This window comes from Antechinus flavipes, chromosome 4 (assembly GCF_016432865.1).
Source record: "Antechinus flavipes isolate AdamAnt ecotype Samford, QLD, Australia chromosome 4, AdamAnt_v2, whole genome shotgun sequence".
In the NCBI taxonomy this organism is placed as follows: Eukaryota; Metazoa; Chordata; class Mammalia; order Dasyuromorphia; family Dasyuridae; genus Antechinus; species Antechinus flavipes.
Window position 1 is genome coordinate 46,290,656 of NC_067401.1, and position 20,375 is coordinate 46,311,030.

Sequence of the window (20,375 nt, forward strand, 5' to 3'; positions counted from 1 at the left end):
ATTCTTCTTTCGTAACATGACTAATATGGAAATATGTTTAATATGATTGTACATGTATGACCTATATCAGATTGCTTGCCATTTGACAGAGGGAGGGAAGGAAGGAAGTAAAAATAGAATTGGAGCTTAAAAACTTATAAAAGTGAATGCTGAAAATTATCTCAACATGTAATTGGAAAAAACAAAACACTATTAAGAGGGGAAAATTAAAAAAATAAAACGTAAAAAAGCTTAAAAAACAAAAAAAAATACTAGTTTCCTTTCTCTTTTCACTCTGCATAGATTGACAGATTTAAAAGACTAATAGCATGAGGGGAAGAGAAAAAAAGCTCTTTGATCTTGGCTATAGATGCCATGATTAAATACATGTGGCCACTGTGTCTAGATATAAACCTAAACACAGATCCCCTAAATGAGTGAGGGGTGGGAAAGGGTTCAGGCTCTTTTTCTCTACCAGTTCCTCTTGCACGGGAGAAAAACATATATTAAAAAGTACACACTCCGAAACAAAGACATCACCACACTGAACCAGGCTCATGGCCAAGTAAACTCCGTTTTCTTTCATCCACAGATGCTCCATGGGGCATGTTCTGGAAGAAAAGGCCTGTCGATACTAATGCCCACCTCAAAAGCTCAGTATATAACAACAATGCCCGTCTACAAGGTACATCACAATTACAAAGCACTTTACAGACATTTTCTCATTTTATCATTCTACAACTCTGAAGTAGTGAGTATGCTCTGTGGAGGAGGGATTCCTTTTACTAGAAAATTTGTCCATTGCTGAGCACAAAATGGTCATTGGTGCCCCCGCTCATCCTAGAATTATGCGATATGGTCAATAGCCATAGCATTCATGATTTTCTCGATGTCCTCTCTCAGATGTTACGGACTGAAGGAACCTAATCTTGCAAGTCTGACTCAGTATTGTAATTCTCTTCTCTTAGTAGCCACTAGTTAGCTGCTTCTCTAGTTTCATTTAATTATCTTGAAAGGCAGCCACCAGTACTATAAACACTCTTCCATGAAACCAAAAACATACACAGATAGGAATAGAAGCTCTCCAACATAGAGAAAGAAAGAAAGAAAGAAAGAAAGAAAGAAAGAAAGAAAGAAAGAAAGAAAGAAAGAAAGAAGAAAGAAAGAAAGAAGAAGGAAGAAAGAAAGAAAGAAAGAAAGAAAGAAAGAAAGAAAGAAAGAAAGAAAGAAAGAAAGAAAGAAAGAAAGAAAGAAAGAAGGAAGGAAGGAAGAGAAAGAGAGAGAAAGAAAGAAAGAAAGAAAGAAAGAAAGAAAGAAAGAAAGAAAGAAAGAGAGAAAGGAAGGAAGGGAGGAAGAGAGAGAGAGAGAAAGAAAAAAGAGAGAAAGGAAGGAAGGAAGAGAAAAGAAGAAAGAAAGAAGGAAGGGAGGAAGAGAGAGAGAGAGAGAAAGAAAAAAGAGAGAAAGGAAGGAAGGGAGAGAGAAAGGAAGGAAAAAAGGAAGGAAAGAAAGAAAGAAAGAGTGGAGAAAGGGAAGGGAGAAATGAAGAAAACAAGCTGGTGGGTAGATAGAGATTCAGGGGATGTGGATCAATGGAAAGGATGCTGGCTACAGTTAGTCAGGAAGTGGATTCAATTCCGCCCTCTCATGCCCAGTATGTGGATAACTTTGACCTACTCACTAAACCCCCCTGTGACACACATTTTTTCTCTTGACTGCTTCTCATGGTGTCTGTATCCCCTCTAAACCCATGTGCTTAATTTGCATTCTGGTCCATGATTTTGGGCTTGCTGACTTGATACTATGTAAATGCTCTCTTATTTCATGTGCTAATACATTGCCTCTCCAATCAGAAGCAGAGACAGTGTGGTATAATTAAAACAACATGGAAATGCAAGTTGAAGGCCTGCAGCCTAGCTCTGCCTCTGTCGCTCACCTAGTACTGTGACCTTGGGCAAATGATCCAGGCCTCCCAGAGTCCCTATTTCCTTAAGATCATCTCCAAGACCCCTTGAGCTCTAACACTCTATGACACAAGACACATAAGGACATTTTATGTTCCTTCCCCTTTCCATTATTTTATCTTCCTTTCCCGTGTCTAGGACAGAGCTCCAAGCCTTAAGAAGTTGCTGGAGCCCTGGGCAAATAAAAACAGACTTTGTAACTGGGCCCCAAACCTCCAGGGTCATCCAACATTTAAAATGAACATAAAAGAGCAGTTTTGGAGGAAAACTATATATGGAAGCTCTGAGTGAGGGAGAACTCACTCCAATCCCAAGCCTTCTGGAGGAAATAATCTTTATGAATTAAAGACCCTCCCCTTCTAATTCACCCTCAGGGAGTCAATTATAGGATCATAAATTGAGAGCTAGAAGGGGGCCTCAGAGACCATATAGACCTTATATTTTATACATAAAAAATTGAGGTCCAGTGAAATTAAATAATTTACCTAATGCTGCCCAGGAAGTAAGCCTGGGAGATGGTATTTGAACCTATCCTGACTCTTGTGGGGTCTGGACTCCAGGCCTTTACAGGCCCTTTATAGGAAGGGGCCAGCATTCTCAGCCTGCTGGGATGGCTTGTGAGAACCCAGAGTCACATCCGTGCTAGGATGAGTTGTCAAAATATGAGTTGAGAGAGGCTGAGAGGAAGCCACAGAGCTAAGGAGAGGTAACTCACTCCATCTTAGTGACAAAGGGGAAGGGGAGCGTTAGAGGCTGATGATGTGATCCTTTTATGAATCGTCAGTGAAGTCTTAGAATTTCCACCTGGGCTGCCTCTACTCTCTTGTTGGCAACCCAGAGAGTACCCTAAAAGTCAGACCAAAAAGAAAACACTGCCCCTGGATCCGTGATTGCATTTAATAATAAGGAAACTGAATCTTAGTGAGATGAAGTGGATTGGAGAGAAAGGTAGCTTGGGCTGCTGGATCAGGCGTCCAGAAGACCTGTGGTCAAATGCCATTTTGGACATTTGGAAGATCATGTGTAAATGAGCATTAGCCTTGCTCATTCTCAGTTTCTTCACCTAGCATTCTCAAAATTACTTTTGGTTGAGAAAAAAAAAGAGTTTTTCAGATTCATCTTGCAAAAGTGACCAATTCTTTATGATACAGGCTTGGTTGGAAAGCTAGTTAAGTCTGACTTCCTCTTATCATATCCCCTCAGCAACTTTGTGCAAAAGGAAGAAGAGCGTGGTTCCAGTGTCTGCCAACAACCCCTCCCAAATTTCTTCATACACTTTCATCATTTCTTTTTGGAAACTGACTCTATCTTCTTGGTTTGGAGAGGGGACAGTATGGTCTGATCCTTCCCTCTCTAGAGTCCATTAACCCCAGTGTTCGTATAAAGCTTAGGAAGGAAGAACAACAATCTACTCTTCAATGCCTCCCATTCCTTTGTGAAAGTGGGGGTCCACTGGTGTGGAACATAAAGTATCAAGTCAAATTTTTTTCAATCACTTTTTCTGAATTACTTGTCTTTTCTCCTATTTTTCTTTAAAAAAAAAAGTGAGAACATGACCAACATGGAAATAGGTTTAAAAGAATTGGACATATTTATTCTATATCAGATTGCTTGCTGTCTTGGGGAGCAGGGAGGGAAGAGAGGGAAGGAGAAAATTTTGGAACTCAAAGTCTTACAAAAATGAATGTTAAAAACTGTCTTTACATGTATTTGGGAAAATAAAATGTTACTAAAATGTTTTAAAAAGAAGTGAGGAAAGATACTTTTTTGTGAATCCTTCCTTTTCCCTCCTTTTAGGGGACTTGCCTTCAGCACATCCAACAAGCAGATATATAGACTTTGTTTGAAGCTCTCCAATAGAGACTCTATCGACCAATCAATCAATTAATACTGATTGATAGATTTTTCATCACTAATATCATCTTTACTAGCATTTAGATAGTTCTTTAAAGACTGCAAAACCTTTACAAATATGATCTCATTTTATCCTCACAAAAATTCTGAGATGTAAATGCTATTATTGTTCTCCAGAAGAGGAAACTGAGGCAAGTAGGCTCAAATAGCTAATAAATGTCTGAGACTGGACTTGAACTCAAATCTTTTTGAATACAGAACCATCTAGCACTTTCTCCACTGTCTCACCTACATTTCCCTTATGAAAGCTATAATACTTGCATGACCTTGGACAGGTGTTAGGATTTTTACAAAGTGATGTCAGTTATCTAATTTTAGCATCATGCTTAGCAGTTCTCTAGCTCAGAATTCACAGTCCAAGGGTCCTCAAACTTTTTAAATAGAGGGCCAGTTCACTGTCCCTCAGACTGTTGGAGGCCGGACTATAGCAAAAACAAAAACTTTGTTTTGTGGGCCTTTAAACAAAGAAATTTCATAGCCCTGGGGGAGGGGGATAATCGTCCTCAGCTGCAACATCTGGCCCGTGGGCCATAGTTTGAGGACCTCTGGTTCACACCTTTCACACCTTTAAGAGTTCACACATTAGTTCACACATTAGCCTTCGAGATTCACAAGTCAGGAATCCACAATCCTACTCTCTCAGAGGAGGAGTCAACCTTTGAGTTCACACCTCTAAAAGAGCATATAAAAGGACAAGCATTAGAGACTTTGAGAGATTGAGAAAGCAGGAGTCAGTTGGAGAGATTCAGAACTGGAGATTCAGAGGGAGCTGGAGGCTGAAGCTGGCAGAGGCAAAGGACAAGCAAGAAGAGCTCTCGGAACCAAGGAAAGCTTACCAGGCTATTTTGAAAGAAACAATAAAGGATCTGAACTTTTAATAACTGGCTGCATTTGAGGTGATTATTACTTGGAACTGAAACTAAGGCTGCCTCCAGAAGCCCCCCAAGAAACCTGCTCCCAGAGAACGATCATATTTTAGAAAAGAAGAACACTACAGACAGGTCATTTAATCTTTTTTTTTTTTTTTTTTTTTTTTTTTTTTTTTTTGCTGAGGCATTGGGATTAAGTGACTTGCCCAGGGTCACAGAGCCAGGAAGTGTTAAGTATCTGAGACCAGAGATTTGAACTCAGGTCCTCCTGACTCCAGGGCTGATGCTCTAACCACTGTGCGAAGTCACTTAATCTTTAAGGGTTCTTAGTCTAAAGCATAAAATGAAGAGACTATTTTTGGTTCTGTTCTTTGGGACTAAGTGAGAATAGATTTATCTATCTTTTTAAAAATGAGGGCCCTTTATATCCTTGAACACAGCTATCACATTCCCCCTCCTAAATCTTCTCTTCCCCCTAAACCAAACATTCCTATACCTTTACTTGACCCTCATAAGACATGACTCAAACTGACCTTTCTAGAAATCCACATCTTAACTCCCTCAAGCTTCTCTATATGCTTTGCCAAACGTGATCCCTAGAACTGAATATAATATTCTAGACACAATTTGATTAGGGCAGAGCATACCTTCCTCTTAGTCCTGGATCTTTGGCTTTTTTCATCGTCGGCTACTATCACTTTAACTTTTGTAGCCACCGAGTTTGCACCCACTGAATTGTGGTCTCCTCCAGCCTAGTTCCTGTAAAGTTGACTTTTGGAAAATAAGAGTAATACTCTCCATTCGTGATTGTTTGATTTCATCTTAGATTAGCTCATTGAGCTCTTTCGGATCCTGACTCTGTCATCCACAAATTAGCTCTCCCTCCTAAACTGGTACTATATACAAACTGGAGAAGTCACTCACCCCTGGCACTAGTCATGCCATTGATAAAAATGATAAATAATACTCAGGACCCCAGGCATTTCTAGCTATTTTCAATTTTGTTCAATCCCATTCAAAAAGTATTTAGTAAAGGGGCAGCTAAGTGGTGTAATAGAGCACCAGCCCTGAGTCAGGAGGACCCAAGTTCAAATCTGGTCTCAGACACTTAACACTTCCTGGCTGTATGACCTTGGGGAAGTCACTTAATCCCAATCACCTCAGGAAAAAAAAACAGTATTTAGTAAGCTTTGATCATATGTCAAATACCGCAAGACTCCAAGGATGCAAACAAAAATGAAAGCCACTATGTTTAAGGAACTCAAGTGGAAATCAACCAGTATACAAATAAATTGTTGTCATTTAATTATTTTAGTCATGTCTGATTCTTCTTGACTTCATTTGGAGTTTTCTTGGCAAAGGTACTAGAGAGGTTTGCCATTTCTTTCTCCAGGTCATTTTATAGGTGAACAAATTGAAATAAGTAGGATTAAATGACTTGCTCAGGGTCACACAGTTAGTAAGTATCTGAGGGCAGATTTGAACTCAAAATCAGACCCAGCACTCTATCTACTAGGTCACCTTACCACCCCACATAAGAAACTACATAGGAAATGTATACAAAAATAAGTAGAAAGTGAATATTCCATGGGATGATCATGAGACCCCCTGCTCAATCTGATAAGTCTCCCTCAGTCTCATCTCCTTGATGGGATTATAAGGCATGGACTTTTGTTTTAAGGACCTCATGTCCCATGAAGTTACATATGTAGGTGCTGGAGAGACACAAGTTCCACTCAATGGGTAACAAATGACTAAGCTGAGAGGTGAGATTTGAGCGAGGCAGCAATTGCTGAATCACATCAGAGGGAATGTCCCTACTTTGTGGCCCAGAAGGAAGTGCTAGGAAAGAATTCTGCTTCTGCCATTATCAAAAGTTTTCTTTCCCTTAGACTGTTAGCATGGCTATGGCCTACGTCTAACTCCAATTGAGAGACATCCTATTATCTCATCAAGTATATTGAAAGGACTCCTAGAATTGAGGTCTGTGTTATCCTGACCACCCCTGATATAGTACAGGGTGTCCCGAATGTCTTCATGTGATTTTAAGAATGTTTAAAACTTCACTAAAGTCTTTTGGGACACCTTGGATAAAGTAGATAGGTGGGGATTAGGAAGTTGTGTTAACATAATTTGTCAGAGAAATAGTTTTTAATTATCCTTCTTTTATTTCATAGAGAAAAGGGGTGTGATTGGGCAAAGACATTTCCTAGGTGCTTGTTAGTTTGAGTGCTATAGGGAATTTCCAATAATAGTACCTATAACAAATTTGGCAAGCCATTTTCCTTGCAACTTGCCTTAAATATTTCATCTCATATTCCAGGCAAAATGATAGTTCAAAACAAGAGCTCAGTCATGCCCAAAATCGTTAGTCATCTTCAATAGAATGTAAATTTCCTGAATTTTGTGTCCCTTGTACTTAGCACAATGTCTAGCAAAATAGTAGGCACTTCATAAAATACTTGATCACTTGATTGATCGAAATTGGCCTTTCCAAAGGGATGGGCATGTTGTCTTTGGGGACAAAAAGGCAACAAGATATAATGGATAATAGACTAGTCTTGGTCCTGAGTTCAAATCTTATCTGTGACATAAACTAGCTGTATCATAATTCATTCATTCTCTCAATATACCAGACAACTTTCAGTCTATAAGAGGCAGGAGGGGTAAAAAAAAAATGGAGCCAATTATATCCCAAAGAGATCTTAAAGAAAGTAAAAAGATCCCCATGTGCAAAAATGTTTGTGGCAGCTCTCTTTGTAGTGGCAAGAAACTGGAAACTGAGTGACTGCCCATCAATTGGAGAATGGCTGAATAAGTTATGGTAAATGAATGTTATGGAATATTATTGTTCTGTAAGAAATGACCAGCAGGATGATTTCAGAAAGGCCTGGAGAGACTTACAAGAACTGATGCTGAGTGAAACAAGCAGAACCAGGAGATCATTATACACGGCAATAACAATACTATATGATGACCAATTCTGATGGCTGTGGCTCTCTTCAACAATGAGATGATTCAAACCAGTTCCAATTGTTCAGTAATGAAGAGAGCTATCTACACCCAGAGAGAGGACAATGGGAACTGAATGTGGACCACAACATAGCATTTCCACTCTTTCTATTATTGTTTGCTTGCATTTTTGTTTTCCTTCTCAGGTTTTTTTTTTTCTTTCTAGATCAGATTTTTCTTGTGTAGCAAGATAACTGTATAAATATGTATATATATCTTGGATTTAACATATGTTTTAATATATTTAACATGTATTGGAGTACCTGCCATCTAGGGGAGGGGTGGAGGAAAGGGGGGAAAATTAGGAACAGAAGGTTTTGCAAGAGTCAATGTTGAAAAAATTACCCATACACATGCTTTGTAAATAAAAAAAGTTATAATTAAAAAAAAAAAAGATGGAGTCAAGATGGCAGAGGAGAGATAAGAACTCACCGGAACTCTCCCAAATTCCCCACCAAATAACTTTAAAAGAGCACCTCAAATAGAATACTGGAGTTGCAGAGCCTACAAAAAGTTGGGATGAAACAATTGCCCAAGAAAACTTAGGAAGTCAGCAGGAAGGATCTGTCATATCTGGGTGATAGTCACTGACTTTCATATCAGTACCCTTACAATGAATGGTAGTAGCAGCTTTGGAAACTCTTAGCATACAGTTGGTAAGGGAGGTCAGACAACTGGTCAAAAAGATTTCAAGGGATCCTTTACAGGAGCTGGGTGCAGAATCCTGATTGCCCAGATGCAATCACAAGTTGAAGTTCAAGGGTAAAGAGCAGTGACTGCAAGGACCAGGGAACCTGGTCACAGTTTCAAGGCAGAGAAGGGTGCTTGTAGTCACTCACAAGGGAGCAAGGGCCGGAGTCTCAGTTCTAAGGCAAAAGGGAACACTATAATTAGCAGCTATGGGACATCAAGGGCCTAGTTTCAGGGTCTAGACTGCAGGGATCCTCAAACTAGGTCGCGGGCCAGATGCAGCAGCTGAGGACATTTATCCCCCTCACCCAGGGCTATGAAGTTTCTTTATTTAAAGGCCCACAAAACAAAGTTTTTGTTTTTACTATAGTCCGGCCCTCCAACAGTCTGAGGGACAGTGAACTGGCCCCCTATTTAAAAAGTTTGAGGACTCCTGGAGAAGAATAATTGCAGCTGGCAAACTCTCTTTCTGGATAAAGACTAGAGCACAGGCCAGGAAAGCATCAACTCCATTCTTCCTTGGATCATAAAAATTTAGAAGCACAGAAAAGTTACAGACTCCTAGAACTAGCTCTAAAAACAGTAGCATGAAAAACCTGAAACTTGGAACAGTGGCCCTTATACACTGAGAGCGGGACTCAACTTTAACATATAGTTAAAAGTCATGAAATAGGCTAGAAAAAAAAAAAGAATAAACAATAATAATAATAAAGAACCTGACCATGGTGAAAGACAAAAGCAAGACACAAACTCAAAAGATAATTAAATAAAAAACAGCTACAAGTAAACTTCAAAGAAAAAAAACCCTGTGAAATGGCCATAAACCCACAAGAATTCCCAGAAGAGCTCAAAAAAGATTTTTAAAATTAAATAAGAAAAATAAAGGAAACATTGAGAAAAGAAATGAAAATGATGCAAAGAAATATGAAAAGGAAGTTAACAACTTGGTTTAAAAAATTAATAAAAACCCAAACAGAATTGGCCAAATGGAAAAAAGAAGTACAAATATTCATTTATGAAAAAAAAAACTCCTTAAAAAATAAAATTGGCTAAATAGAAAAAGAGGCACAAAAATTTATTTTAGAAAATAATTCCTTAAAAATTAGATTGTGTAACCAGAAGCTAATGTCTCCATGAGACATCAAGAAACCATAAAATAAAGTTGAAACAATGAAAAAAAAATGGAAGAAATGTGAAATATTTTGTTGGAAGAACAATTGATCTGGAAAGTAAATGAGGAAGAAATCATTTAAGAATTATTGGACTACCTAAAAACCTTGATTTTTAAAAAGACTAAGACATTATTTTTCAAAAAAAAAATTATCAAGGAAAATTCTCTTGATATCTTGGATCTAAGTAGAATGGAAATTGGAAAAATCCACTGACAAGCTTCTGAAAAAGATCCCCCAGTGAAAATAGCCAAATTCCAGAGTTCTCAAAAAAAATATTGCAAGGAGTCAGAAATAAGCAATTCAAATGTTGTGGAGCCACAGGCAGAAACACAAAAGATTTAGCAGCTTCCACATTAAAGGATCAAAGAGTTTATAATATGATATTTTGAAGGGCAAAAGAGATAGGATTTTAACCAACAATCACTCACCCAACAAAACTGAGTATTATTTTTTAGAGAGAAAAAAAGAATATTTAATGAAATAGAGGAATTTCAAGCATTCCTATTGAAAATCTCAGAACTGAACAGAAAATTTGGCATTTAAAAAAAGATTCAAGACAAGCATAAAATGGTAAACACAAAAGAGAAATCATTAGAGATTCAATAAGGTTAAACTTTTTACATTTCTCTATAAGAAGATGAATATTTATAATTCCTAAGAACTTTATCATCATTAGGGCAATTATAACGAGCAAGACATGGGACAAAGGTATAAGTTAATTATGATAAGATGATTTAAAAAAATAATTAAGGGGTGAGAAAAGGAAGAGATGAAATGGGGAAAATTATTTATCTTAGAAGAAATGTGAAAAAATAATTAAAAAGTAAAAAATAGCATTGTAGAGAGGAAAATGGGAGTGGGTGGCAAGCAATACTTGATTGAATTCATCAAAATTGAGAAGGGTGTGGAGCTGATAGAAAGGAAAGTATATTAAAGAAGACAGTAATGAGAAATAAAATAGACTTTTGAGGAGGGATGGGACCAGAGGTGAGGGAGAAAAGGAGGGATGGAGGAAGAGACAGAGGCAGAGAGACAGAGAGAAGGATAAACAGGAGAAAATAGAATGTAGAGCAAAATATAGTAATCATAATTATAAATGTTGTGGTGTTCTCTTCTTTTGTATAATATACAATGATTCTCTCTGGGAGCAGGTTTCTTGGGGAGGTTTTCTGGAGGCAGCCTTAATTTCAGTTCTAATTAATAATCATCTCAAATACAGCCAGCTGATAAAATCCAAACATTTATTTTCTCCTTCCAAGTCTTATAGCTTTCCCTGGGCCCAGTTAGCTTTCTTAGAGGCCTATCTCCCTCCTTGGTTCCAAGAGCTCTTGCAGTTTGTCTTTTAACTCTTCCAGCTTCTGCCTCTAGCTCAACTCCGACTCATGGCTTCTCAGTCTCTAACTGACCTCTCAATCTGTCAGTCTTCCAAATTGACTTGACTTCATTAACTCAGCTCCTTTTTATGCTCTTTTAGAGGTGTGAACTCAAAGGTTGACGCCTCCTCCGAGAGTGGGCTTATGGGAGGTGTGAATTCACAAAGTTACAAAGTTAACTGTGTATCTCTCGTACTTGTGAACTCCAATGTGTGAGCCAATGTATGAACTCTCAAAGGTGTTAACTTAAGCATTGTTTCTACCAATACTAGTGACTTAACACCTTGTAAGGATTTGCTCTAATATGTGAACCAATAAGCATTGTATTAATTTCATTGAGTTAACACTGGGATTCTAACTAAATATGAATGGCATGAACTCACCCATAAAATGAAAGTGAACAGCAGAATGGATTAAAAGTTAGAATTCAGCAATATATTGTTTTAAGAACCCCACATAAAAGAAAGAGACACCCAAGAGTAAAAATAAGACTGGACCAAAATCTATTATGTTTTAGATGAGACTACAAAAATCGCAGAAGTACAATCATGACTTCAAACAAAGCAAAAGAGAACTAATTTTAAAGGATAAAAAGGGAGACAACATTTTGCTAAAATGTATCATAGACAATGAAGTAGCATCAATACTAAACATATATGCACCACATTTTTAAAGGAAAAAATTAAATGAGTTACTGGAGGAAACTATTGTAGTGGGGGATCTCAACTTTCCCTTTTCAGAACTAGATCAATCTAGCAATAAGATAAAAAGAAACCAGAGAGAATAGAACTTTAGATATGATATACCTTTAGAGAGAATTGAACAGGAATAGAAAAAGTATATTTTATTCTCAGTGGTGTACGTGGCACATTACAAAAGACTTAAAAACCTCAAAACCAAAAGCAGAATGTATCCCTTTCACACCATAATGCAATAAAAATTACATTCAATAAAGAGCCATGAAAACATAGATTAAAAACTAATTGAAAACTAAATAATCTAATACCAAAGAACGAATGAGTCAAAGAACAAATCATAGAAACAATCAATAATCTCATTAAAGAGAATGACAACATTGAAAAGAGAATGACAACATTGAGACAGCATACCAAAATTTATGGAATGCAGCCAAAGCAGTACTTGGGAGAGAGGAGGAGCAGGAATCTATGTCTCTAAATGGCTACATTAATAAAATAGAGAAAGAACAGATCAATGGATTGGGCATGCAATTTTAAAAATTAAAAAAAAGAACTAATTAAAAATCCACAATTAAATACCAAATTGAAAGTCCTGAAAGTCAAAGCTGAGATTAATAAAATTGAAAGTAAGAAAATCATTGAACTAACAAGTAAAATTAGAAGCTGATCTTAAAAAAAAAAAACAGATAAATTCTTGAATAATTTGATTAAAAAAAAACCCAACAAATTACCACTATCAAAGATGAAAAGGATGAATTTACTATCAATGAAGATGAAATTAGGAACTATTTTGTCCAATTATATACCAACAAATCTAACAATCTAAGTAAAATAGATAAATATTTACAAAAACATAAATTGCTCAGATTAACACAAAAAGAAATAGAATACTTAAATAACCCTGTTTTTGGGAAAAGAAATTGAACAAGCCATAAATGAGCTCACTCAGGAAAAATCCCCAGGACCAAATGTATTCACAAAATGAATTCTACCAAACATTTAAAGTATGATTAATTCCAATACTATGTAAATTATTTGGGGAAAAAATAGGCAACAGAGTATTACCTAATTCCTTTTATTCACAAATATGGTGCTGATAACTAAACTAGGAAGAGCAAAAATGCAGAAAGAACATTGTAGACCAATATCCCTAATGAATATCAATGCAAAAATTTCAAATACTAGCAAGGAGATTACAGAAATATATGATGAATATATATATGCATATGATGAAGAATATTATATTATGATGATATTATGACCAGGTGGGATTCATACCAGAAATGTAGGGCTGGTTCAATTAGGAAAAAGTAGCATAATTGACCATATCAGTAACAAAAACAACAGAAATCATATGATTATCTCAATAGATCTAGAAAAAGCCTTTGACAATATTCATTCCTACTTGAAAACAATAGAAAGTATGAATAAATGGAGCTTTCCTTAAAATGATATGTAGGATCTATATGAAACCATCAGCAAGCAATATTTATAATGGGGATAAGCTAGAAACTTTCCAGTAAGACTGGGGTGAAGCAAAGATGTTTACTCAATTATTCAACATTGTACTAGGAATACTAACTATCGGAAAGGAGAAGAAAAAAGAATTGAAGGAAGTAGAATAGGCAATGAAGAAACAAAAGTATCACTCTTTGTAGATGATATGATGGTATATTTGGAGAATCCTAGAAAATCAACTAAAAAACTAGTTGAAGTAATTAACAACTTCATCAAAGTGACAGGATATAAAATAACACATAAATCATCAAAATTTCTATGAATCACCAACAAAGTCCAGCAGGAAGGGATAAAGTGAAATTCCAGTTAAAAAACCTGCTGACAACATTAAGCGCTTGGGAGTCTGCCTGACAAAACAAAACCAAGAACTGTATGAACACAATTACAAAACACTTTTTAAACAAATAAAGTCAGATCTCAACAATTGGACAAATGTTAATTTCTTATTGTCAGGCCAGCCAACATTATAAAAATTCTATCTAAATTAATATATTCAGTGCCATACCAAAATACCAAAAATTATTTCACAGAGCTAAAAAATAATAATAATAAAATTCATCTGGAAGAACAAAAGGTCAAGGATACCAAGTACATAAGTAAAAAATGTGAAGGGAGATGGTCTAGTAATACAAGGTCTCAAACTGAATTACAAAACAGTAATCATTAAAATAATGTGTACTGACTAAGAAATAGAGTGATGGATTAGTGGAATAGATTAGATATACAATACACAGTAGTATTGTGAACATAGCAATCTGATATTTGATAAACCCAAAGATCCAAACTCTAGGAACAAGACTTACTATTTAACAAAAATTGTTGGGAAAACTGGAAGTCAGTTTGATAGAGACTAGATATAGACCAACATCTTACATAGTTATCCCAAATAAAGTCAAAATGGATACATGATTTAGAAATGAGAGATGATATCATACACTAATTAGGGAAACAATATTTTACCTATCAGATATATGGATGGAGAATCAGGAAAAATCCCCAGGATTTTATTTGATATTATGATGAAGGAAAATTTCACAGCTTTCTCTGATAAAGGTCTCATTTCTCAAATACATAAAGAAATGATTTAAATTTATAAGACTACAAGTTATTCCTCAATTGCTAAATAGTTAAAAGATATAAAAGCTATTTTCAAAAGAAGAAATTACAGCATAGTCATATGTATATGTTCATATAGTCATGAAATAGAGTTAATCACTACTGATTAGAAAAAGCTAATTAAAACAACTGAGTTACCACCTAACACCTATCAGATTTGTTAGTATGACAGAAAAGAAAAATAATAAATGTTAGAGAGGATATGGAAAAACTGGGACATTAATGCATTGTTGGTGGAGTCATAAACTGATTCAAGCATTTTGGAGAGCAATTTGGAGCTATGCCCTTTGATTAACTAATACTACTATTAGGTTTGTATTCCAAAGAGATCAAAGAAAAAAAAAGAAAAGAATCTATATGTATAAAAATATTTATTAAAAAATCTTTTTGTGATGGCAAAGAATTAGAAATTGAAGGGACATCCATCAAGTGGGAAATGGATGAACTAAGTGTAAACAAATATGAACAAACATATGATTATGATGGAATACAATTGTACTATGAGAAAGGGTGAGCAGGATGATTTCAGAAAAACCTGGGAGGCTTATAAATATGATAGAAAGAGAAATGAGTAAAACCAGGAAAACACTATACACAGTTACAGCAATATTGTACAATGAACAGCTGTAAATGATGTAGCTATTCTCAGGAACACAATTATCCAAGACAATTCCAAAAGATTTATGAAGAAAAATGCTACCTATTTCCAGAGAAAGTACCGATGGACTCTGAAAACAGAGCAAAGTATAGTTGTTTTACTCTATTTTTCTTTGGTTATTGAATTTTGGTTTTTGTTTTTGTTTTTCTGTCTGTGTCTTTCACAATATGGTTAATATGGAAATATACTTTGTATAACTTCACCTGTATAATCTATATCAAATTACTTGCCTTCTCAAGGGATAGGAAGGGAGAGAGGGAGAAAACTTGGAACTCAAAAATCTTGTCAACATATATTAGAATTTTACATGTAATTGAGTAAAAAATAAAATAAGAGAGATAAAAATTAAATTTAAAAAGATTACCAGAGACACAATATTGTTAAGACAGATAACTTCAAAAAGACTTAGGAACTCTGATCAACTCAGTGGAATCAACCACAATTCCAAGGCACTCATGATGAAACATTCTATATAGAGCTAATAGACTCACAATGAAGATTAAAGTATAATTTTCTTATTTTTTTTTTACTTTTTTTACAAGGATAAGATTATTGAAGGAATTTGTTTTGCTTGACTATATATGTGTGTATTTTGTTTTTCTTGTTTCCTCAATTAGTGGGAAAGGAGGATCTAAAGAATTGAAAATAAAATGAAATTGAATTTTTTTAGTGACTATGAGAAACATAACTAGCTGTTGATCTACATAAAGTTTCACTATCAGGAGACACAGGTCTAAACCCAAAGGGGAAAATACTAAATCTGCTGGCATAGTGGATAGAAGACTACATAGAGAGATGCAAGTCTTAGTGCAGTAGCTTGACCTTAAAGTCAGGAAAACTTCGATTCAAAATCTGCCTCTGACATTTACTAATGCTTAGCCTCCAATTCTCCACTTCTTCATCTGAAATATGAGGATAATAATACCTGAAAAGGCTCCAATTAGATAAAGTATAGAAACTGTTTTTACTTATTTAAAAGTATTATCTATCTTTATATCTATATTTATACACACATATATTACACATATATCTATAAACTATATAAATGTATCTAAAACTATACAATTATATAAATGTCAGTTGCTATGATTATTTATGAACATGGTTATTTCATACCCACTGTCAACTGCACACCTGTACAGGGGTTTTGGCTCACAGCCCAGTCTTCGCTGACTCGGTTTTTCACCACACATTTGAGCTCCTTTAGTGGTAGGTTTCTCCAAGTGTACTTGAGATGCATTTTCTCTGTTTTTAAGGTCCCCTTCTTCAGAGGCTGCATTTCATTGTCAAACAAGGTCAGCTCGGCATCAGATCCATTCTGAACCTCACAAGTGACAATTTTTTCAGTGCAATTCCATGTTATTTCTGGCTTTGAAATAGCCTCTTTGAAAAGAAAAATAAAAAAAAAATCCCATTTACTTTGAGAACTTCCCTGAATGGAAAATGTTTTCTAGCTTTTGTAGCCCATATGGGGTCCCAGAGCAGGGATTGATATAATAACTCTCAGGCTATAGTTAGGTGTGAAAATCCTGTTGGTGACAGACCACTCCAATTCCATTTTGTTCAACAAATATTTTAATGTCTGCTGCAGTGAAGTAAATTCTAAGTTCCACGAGGACAGGGATTACTTATATTTGTTTTTGTAGCTTCAGCATCAAGCAACTATGCTCTGCATATGATAGATGTTTAATAAAGGTTTGTTGAATTAAAATTTGAGAATACCAAGCTACGTGCTGTGAGTGATGAAAGCTTTAGATAAATCAAGCTTTTCCTCATGAAACTTACAGTCTAATCTGGACATTTAAGAATAAGTATTTCCCCACACCTGTTAGACTGGCTAGAATGACAGGGAAAGATAATGCGGAATGTTGGAGGGGATGTGGGAAAACAGGGACATTAATACACTGTTGGTGGAATTGTGAATACATCCAACCATTCTGGACAGCAATTTGGAACTATGCTCAAAAAGTTATCAAACTGTGCATTCCCTTTGATCCAGCAGTGTTTCTACTGGGCTTATATCCCAAAGAGATACTAAAGAAGGGAAAGGGATCTATATCTGCACGAATGTTTGTGGCAGCCCTCTTTGTAGTGGCCAGAAACTGGAAACTGAGTGGATGCCCATCAATTGGAGAATGGCTGGATAAATTGTGGTATATGAATAATATGGAATATTATTGTTCGGTAAGAAATGACCAGCAGGATGATTTCAGAGAGGCCTGGAGAGACTTACACGAACTGATGCTGAGTGAAAGGAGCAGGGCCAGGAGATCATTATATACTTCAACAACAATACTATATGATGACCAATTCTGATGGACCTGGCCATCCTCAGCAATGAGATGAACCAAATCAGTTCCAAAGGAGCAGTAATGAACTGAACCAGCTACGCCCAGCAAAAGAACTCTGGGAGATGACTAAGAACCATTACATTGAATTCCCAATCCCTATACTTTTGCCCACCTGCATTTTTGATTTCCTTCACAGGCTAATTGTACACTATTTCAGAGTCCAATTCTTTTCATACAGTAAAATAACAGTTTGGTCATGTATACTTATTGTGTATCTAACTTATACTTTAATATATTTAATATCTACTGGTCATCCTGCCATCTGGGGGAGGGGGTGAGGGGAAAGAGGGGAAAAATTGGAACAAGAGGTTTGGCAATTTTCAATGCTGTAAAGTTACTTATACATATAACCTGTAAATAAAAGGCTATTAAAATAAAATAATTAAAAAAAGAATAAGTATTTCCCAAGACATAAAATGTAAAGAACTTAACTAGAATGTGAATGTATATCTATAATCAAAATTAAGATTGTTTCCTATAGTTTCTAGGGAAAGAAATGGTGCTTTGAAAGTAGAAATGTAAAGAAAGAGGTTATCTTGTACTATTAAAGGAGTAGAGGGGAGTGATAGGGGAAAGGATAGGTAAGAAGCTTTAGAGAGAAAATATAACACAATGTTTCATGAAATAATAGACTTCTAAACCTGGAAGAGTAAGAAGTAGTTGAATGACTATATATTAATGAGGTTATAGAAGGGATGATATCACAGATATGATATTGAACTAAGTGACCTATAATGTCTTTTAATTGAGATTATTTGATCCAGGGAACACATTGTGTAATAACAGAGAAGGTTGACTTTGGAGTGAAGAAAATCCAAGTTCAAATGTTGCCTCTGGGGCAGCTAGGTGATGCAGTGAATAGAGCACCAGATATGGAGTCAGGAGACCGGAGTTCAATTTGACCTCAGACCCTTACTAGCTGTGTGACCCCCAAGTGCTTCCCCCCTACACAAAATGTCTTGCCTGTATTTCATAATGAATTTTCAACCCTGGACAAGACACTTAGGGGTAACTCTGAGACTATTAAACACAGATGAATCAGCAATCTTCCTTAGTATAGAGAACATCACAACAGCACTTTCTGTAGCTGATGGAATCATAAAGTCTAGGGAGATTTAGGGAATTACATTCTTCCTTCTATAGCTATAAGTTGCCTCTTGTAGAAACCTAGGATTAGGTTAGTGAGAATTTAGGAAAACAGACCAAGACAAGAATGGGGAAGGGAGAGACTACATCAGGAATCAGACCACTAGAAGATAGCTTCTTTGTGAAGTACCTGATGTAAAATTTCAGCCAGAACATCTGTCCCTGGACAGCATTTTACCTGCCTCCCACTTGCTTCTCCACTAACCAGTCTTTTATTAAATTCCCTAGCAGGTAGAGACCATAGAAATGTCCACAGTCTGATCGGCAACTACCAATGAAGGAGACAGAGAAAAAGACTACTCACCTAACACATACAGAATCAATATTTTGTCCAACAGGTTTTTCCCATCTTTATCATACACTGACACCTTGTATTCTTGCCCAGAGTCTTTCTCCAGCTTTTTAATTTTCAGGGTTCCATTTTTGAATATTTCATAGTCTGTGTTCTCATTCAAGGGTTTGTTTTCTTCTCCATTTAGTTTTATTTTTGCAATCAGAGTCTGCCCTTTAAACCACCTTATATCATCTACGTTTTGGTACTTCAGGAAATCAGGGATATCCAAAGAGATGGATTTGGTCAGCGTCCCCCAAACCACAACATCTTCTACCATGGCATCTGTTAAAGAAATCAGGGACATTGTGAAATCATCAAACATTGGAGTACCATTGGGAAGAGTGAGTCCCTGCAAGATCTCAAAGCCAAAGAATAAGAGATTAAACTGGATCTAGACTGGGTCTTCTGACTCCTATTCCAGTTCTCTAAAAAAGAAGAAGACATTCACACAAGGAAAAGAATCAGTTTTAGACCCATTTAGATTTCCACACTCAGAAGTCTGATAGAAGTTTTAAAAGCAGCTTGTTAAAATATGGCAGGAAGAAGGAGACATCAGAGGTCCAAATAGTTTACTTACCTCTTGGATAAAAGAACAAAAGAAGCAGGTGACTGACTAAAAAATGACTTTGAAAGTCCATCTTGGGAAAGTGCCTCCAACTTGTGTTATCAAAAGTTTATAGAAGAGAGAAGTGGCAATTCTCTAGTCAGAGCTCAAGCACTGCTTCCTCTTGTCTTTCTGCTTCTTCTATATTTGTATTCAAGAGTTCAAACTACACATAGTACAGTATTCTAATTCAGCTGGGTGGGGATTGGAAGGTGGAGATCAGGGGAAGGATGACAGCACATTGTGGCCTCAAAGGAAGAAAAAGAGTTCTCTAAGCACAAAACTGCCTTCAAATTTTCAGTAAAGGGAAGCAGCAGGATTCTGGGAAGGAAGTAGGGTGTTCATGTGCTTCCAAGCTCATTTTCTCCTCCTACTCCCCTATTGGTCCTTTCTTTTTTCACATGGGCAAGCAGGAAACAGAGCTGGGGGGGGGGGGCACTGTGGTCTCACAAGACTTGATCTGTTTAAAAAGTATTTGAGTGTTAGAAATGACAACATTGGTGTCCGCAGGATACTTACTTGTTTCTGTGGCTTCTTACCTTTAAATGCTTAAAAAATCCTTAACTCAACTGTAAATCCCTAGAAGATGAAGGAATGGTCTATTATTTTTGTGAATGGTCTTACTAATAACTAATATTTAATGTAGAGTTTGCAGTGTACTTTTCACATTGATTTTATTTGATCCTTACAGCAACTTTTTTTTTAATTTGGTGTAGCATATTTTTGGTAGTACATTTTTGTTGTACTGTACATACTATTCATAAGCACTATATTAATCCCTCTAGTTATTTAAGTCATTCTTGTAATGTTGCCTTAGCTTAATATATATTTTTAGAGCAGGGATTCTTAACGCTTTTTGTTTCGTAGATCCCTTTGGTAGTGTGGGGAAGTCTAAAGAACTCATCTCAGAATAAGAAATAGCAACATTTTTGAAGTAGAAGTAGCAGGTATTATTTTCAATATTTTATAGATTGAAAAAC

At 36.1% G+C, this 20,375-nt stretch overlaps 1 protein-coding gene across 1 annotated transcript in view; it reads right to left on the reverse strand.

The window, feature by feature from the left end:
- The window catches only part of CD2 (CD2 molecule), a 41,322-nt gene extending 21,589 nt beyond the window's left edge, over positions 1 to 19,733 (reverse strand). Inside the window, exons 1-3 of the mRNA XM_051992922.1 lie at positions 19,369 to 19,733; positions 18,762 to 19,073; positions 16,095 to 16,343 (exon numbers count right to left, since the gene is read on the reverse strand). Coding sequence (XP_051848882.1) covers positions 16,095 to 16,343; positions 18,762 to 19,073; positions 19,369 to 19,429 — 622 coding nt within the window. The 5' untranslated portion in view covers positions 19,430 to 19,733. The remainder of the gene's footprint in view (positions 1 to 16,094; positions 16,344 to 18,761; positions 19,074 to 19,368) is intronic.
- Between the last annotated feature and the right edge of the window lie 642 nt (positions 19,734 to 20,375).